The sequence below is a fragment of the Mandrillus leucophaeus genome, unplaced genomic scaffold (assembly GCF_000951045.1).
Source record: "Mandrillus leucophaeus isolate KB7577 unplaced genomic scaffold, Mleu.le_1.0 Scaffold1, whole genome shotgun sequence".
NCBI lineage: Eukaryota > Metazoa > Chordata > Mammalia > Primates > Cercopithecidae > Mandrillus > Mandrillus leucophaeus.
Window position 1 is genome coordinate 15,097,662 of NW_012098097.1, and position 4,495 is coordinate 15,102,156.

Here is a 4,495-nt window from a genome sequence, read left to right on the forward strand (position 1 = left end):
GCCTAGGAGAGGCCCACAAGGTCAGGCAGGACAGGCTCGCTGCTCAATGAGCTCCCTTTTCCCAAACGGTGCGTGTGAATGACCTATTCAAAAAACACAGGTCGGAGTTTTGAAATCACCCCGCCAATGGCACCAGTCATTGCATCAGGGCCATGGATTACGGGGGCCTTCATCTTGCCTCGATTTTCCTGGGGACAGTTTCACAGCCTCCAAGAGGGATGTCAGGGGAGGGGCAAAGCGGCTTCCGCTCACTGACGGACACCACGGTGGAAAGGCCACTCAAGCTCAGATGGTAAATCCAGTCACGGACCAAAAACCCTAAACTCCACCTGCAAGAAGGAGGGGGCATCATCGCCCAGGGAGGGGCAGGCGGCCCCCATGGCCGTGACACGTGTGCAGTGATGTCTGTTCCCCAGTGAGCTTGTGCTCTTGGGATTTAAAGATCTCTTTTCTTTATGGGGAAGGGAATCAGAGAGAATAATGACCTAGGGGGCTAGAGGATCAGGTGGGCATACAGCTCGAGCAAGGAAGAGGGACCCTCTACAGTCTGGCACCGACATTTCTTGAGCCAGAAGACTGGCAGGAACTGCAGTTACATCCTGGATGGGGAATCCCGGGACAGCAGACCCTGGACCCAGGAAGATCTTTAGAGACAAGGAGTAGAGTGGAAACCCCAGGCCAATGGCCACTGAGAAGGTCTCCGAGCCAGGGGACAGCACCGTACCCCACCCCCAAACACCAGGAGGAAGAGAATCGCGTGCCGCCTGGTACAGGTGTGATGCCATGCCTGGCCAAAATAAACGCTCTCCAGGAATCCCAATGAGACTGAGTCGTAGCAGGGCAGGTGGCCGAGAGGACGGGGACCGGGCACAACAGAAACCCCCGAGGCCACGTCACACACTGGCGGGGGTCCCTCTTCCACCAGCAGTTCCTGAGCTCCCACCATGTGCCCGACAGAAGGCAGACAGGCATGCAGGGGTGGGGCGTTTTGGATCGAGCGAGGGGCTCAAAGAATTGAAGTGAACAGCTGGAACATTCCATGAACGAGGGGACTGTCAGCAGTCGCCACTCAACACTGCGGGAGCGGGTGATGGTGCCGGCCCAGGAAAGGAGGATCAATATGATTAGTGCTCGCTGTGGCTTTGAACCTCTATTCAGCAACAGAACAATTCTCAGCAGAAAGGCTGGGAGTGTGGTTAGGTGCCCGGGTCGGCCGTGGATAGAGCCTGTCCATGCCACCGAATGACCATTTACTAGAAAACCCGGAAACTTTTACAACATTGTCTCCACACAACAACAGAGCTGCGATTTCTTTCTTTCTTTCTTTCTTTCTTTTTTGAGACAGAGCCTGGCTCTTTCGCCCCAGCTGGAGTGTAGTGGCGTGATCTCGGCTCACTGCAGCCTCCGCCTCCCGGGTTCAAGCAACTCTCCTGTCTCAGTCTCCCTAGTAGCTGGGATTAAGGGTGCACGCCACCACGCCCAGCTAATCTGTGTATTTTCAGTAGAGACAGGGTTTCACCATTTTTTTGTTTGTTTGTTTTTGAGACAGAGTCTCGCTCTGTTGCCCAGGCTGGAGTGCAGTGGCGCGATCTCGGCTCACTGCAAGCTCCACCTCCTGGGTTTACGCCATTCTCCTGCCTCAGCCTCCTGAGTAGCTGGGACTACAGGCGCCCGCCACCTTGCCCGGCTAGTTTTTTGTATTTTTACTAGAGACAGGGTTTCACCGTGTTAGCCAGGATGGTCTCGATCTCCTGACCTTGTGATCCACCCGCCTCGGCCTCCCAAAGTGCTGGGATTACAGGCTTGAGCCACCGCGCCCGGCAGGGTTTCACCATTTTGGCCAGGCTGGTCTCAAACTCCTGACCTCAGGTGATCTGCCCACCTCAGCCTCCCAAAGTGCTGGGATCACAGGCGTGAGCCACCTCGCCCAGCCCAGATCTGCGATTTCAAGTGCGTCTTCCCTGCCCCAGGTGCCATGAACCTAGGGCTTTAGAAACGGAGGGGCCAAGGCAGGTGGGTGAGGGGGTCAGTGACGCAGAAGCAGGGATGCGGACAGGAGAGGCAGAGGGCTCAGAGATGGCTCTAGCCCAAGTTGGTTACCCCTCTGCTCAAACAGTGCAGCATACTTTTATTTTTACAGCTTATGTCTGTAAATGTCCAAAGACGCACCAAATCTTGAGACAACCTGCTGGCCACACTGACACATCAGGACATCCTGGGTCCCCGCCCTGCCGGCCCCAGCCTTTGGGAACCTACTTGGTCCAAGGGCCGGCTACTGGCCCAGTTGCCCGTACCCTGGAACTCGGCTAGGCATCTGGCGGGCCCCACTCTGCCCACCTCTAGCTTAGGGCAGACACAGGAATAACTTTTTCAAGGAGGGGGAGGTCCAAGCCTTTTATTCACAGTGGAACCCTGGCCTGGACACACCAGGGGTTCCTGTGGGAAGCCTCGACTGCCCTCCAGACCCCACGAGCCTTCTCTCTGCCCTGCTGTGTTGCCCTGCAGGGACCTCAGGCAGGGAGCCCCAGACCTGCTGCCTCATCGAAGCCAAGGCCCCCAGGCCCTTGCTGTTCCGGAAGCTCAGGCGAGACTCTGGTCAGGCTCTGCCCCAACCCTTACAGAGCCGCTCGATTCCTCCCTTGCTCTGAAGACTGGGCCTGGCAGACACCTACTAGGGTGCAGCAGGCCCAGCCTGCCTCTCACAGCCCCCATCTGGGAACCGGTCACCCTCCTCCCCACTCCCAGAGGTGGGCAGGAAAGGCAGTTCTCACCCCGAAGCTCCCATAGCTGTCTTGCTGCCCACACACCCACACGCCCGTCTAGGTTTCTCCAAGACCTCCAGGAGCTCATCACCCTCCCGTCAGGTCAACCCCATTTCTTTCTTTCTTTTTTTTTTTTGATATGGCATCTCACTCTGTTGCCAGGCTGGAGTGCAATGGCTCGATCCCGGCTCACCACAACCTCTGCCTCTCAGGTTCAAGCAAATCTCCTGCCTCAGCCTCCAGAGTAGCTGGGATTACAGGCATGCGCCACCATGCCCGGCTAATTTTTTTTTATATCTTTAGTAGAGACGGAGTTTCACCATCTTGGTCAGGTTGGTCTTGAACTGCCGACCTCAGGTGATTCGTCTGCCTTGGCCTCCCAAAGTGCTAGGATTACAGGTGTGAGCCACCGAGCCGAACCAACCCCATTTCTTGAGGATTCAAACGAATCCAAAGGGCGGTGGCACAGGAGGCCTGGGGCTGGTGCTGAAAGAATCCAGGCTCTGGCTTGACCTTCTAGTGATTTGGCATCCACGCCTGTAAGACTCAAGTCCTACCTGCCCCCGGAACAGCCACAAGGCTCCAACATGTCCAGATGTGAGGCACTTGTTCACATGTAGAGCAGGACCCAGGGGTCAGATGCCAACCGAACAATAGCCCTCCAGGAGGCAGAGGCCTGGACCCCTAGGCCACAGTACTCACCAGCGCCTTCCTCTTCTGCTCGCTGCCTGTGACCACGGAGACAGAGCGGACGATGGGCTTGGTGGTGGCGGCGCTGCCAGGACGCCGGGACACAGGCGGAGGGAGACCTGTCAGACTCAGGTCCACACCTGCCGGGCTGCGCTCCGGGGCGCTGCCGATGGCCCGGGTGCCTTTCATGGTGGACGAGGCAGGTCCTGAGCGGGGAAGCAAGAGCTGCAATGAGATGCCGTGGGTGGGGGAACTACAGTCCCCTGCACCCACCGCCTCCAGCCCAGCCTCAGCCGGCCCAGGACACCCAGCTCCACTGGCCACCAAGCTTCCCAGGAAGGCCTGTCACAACCTATGTAGCCCTCTGGCCGGTGGCAGGCTCCTCGACAGGAACACAAGGGAGCTGTTCTGAGCCCAACGTCCAGGAGGGCCCCAGACAATGGACAGGTAGGTGGTGAAGGCAAGGCCCGTGGGTGGGAACAAGCCAGCAGCACCCCAGAGGGAGCCTGGGCCACAGGCCACTGTCGATGTGAGCCGGGTTCTGCCATCTACCCCACACCGTGATTCTGAGAAAGTCACTGCCCGAGCCCCAGTCTCTTCTTCTGTAAAACGGACATTTGATTTTTTTTTTGAAACGGAGTATCACTCTTGTCACCCAGGCTGGAGTGCAGTGGCGCAATCTCGGCTCACGGCCACCTCTGCCTCCCAGGTTCAAGTGATTCTCCTGCCTCACTCTCCCAAGCAGCTGGGATTACAAGTGCCCGCCACCACACCTGGCTAATTTTTGTATTTTCAGTAGAGACAGGGTTTTGCCACGTTGAACAGGATGGTCTCGAACTCCTGACCTCAAGTCATTCACCTGCCTCGGCCTCCCAAAGTGCTGGGATTACAGGCATGAGCCACCGCGCCCGTCTCTGTAAAATACACATTTTATTTTATTTTATTTTTATTTTTATTTTTTGAGACGGAGTCTCGCTCTGTAGCCCAGGCTGGAGTGCAGTGGCCGGATCTCAGCTCACTGCAAGCTCCGCCTCCCGGGTTCA

General features: G+C 57.2%; 1 protein-coding gene across 1 annotated transcript in view; it reads right to left on the bottom strand.

Moving 5' to 3' along the window:
• CEP131 (centrosomal protein 131kDa) overlaps positions 1–3,667 on the bottom strand; it is a 47,744-nt gene extending 44,077 nt beyond the window's left edge. The window contains exon 1 of the mRNA XM_011968210.1: positions 3,465–3,667. Within this exon, the coding sequence (XP_011823600.1) occupies positions 3,465–3,641 (177 nt within the window). The 5' untranslated portion in view covers positions 3,642–3,667. The remainder of the gene's footprint in view (positions 1–3,464) is intronic.
• Between the last annotated feature and the right edge of the window lie 828 nt (positions 3,668–4,495).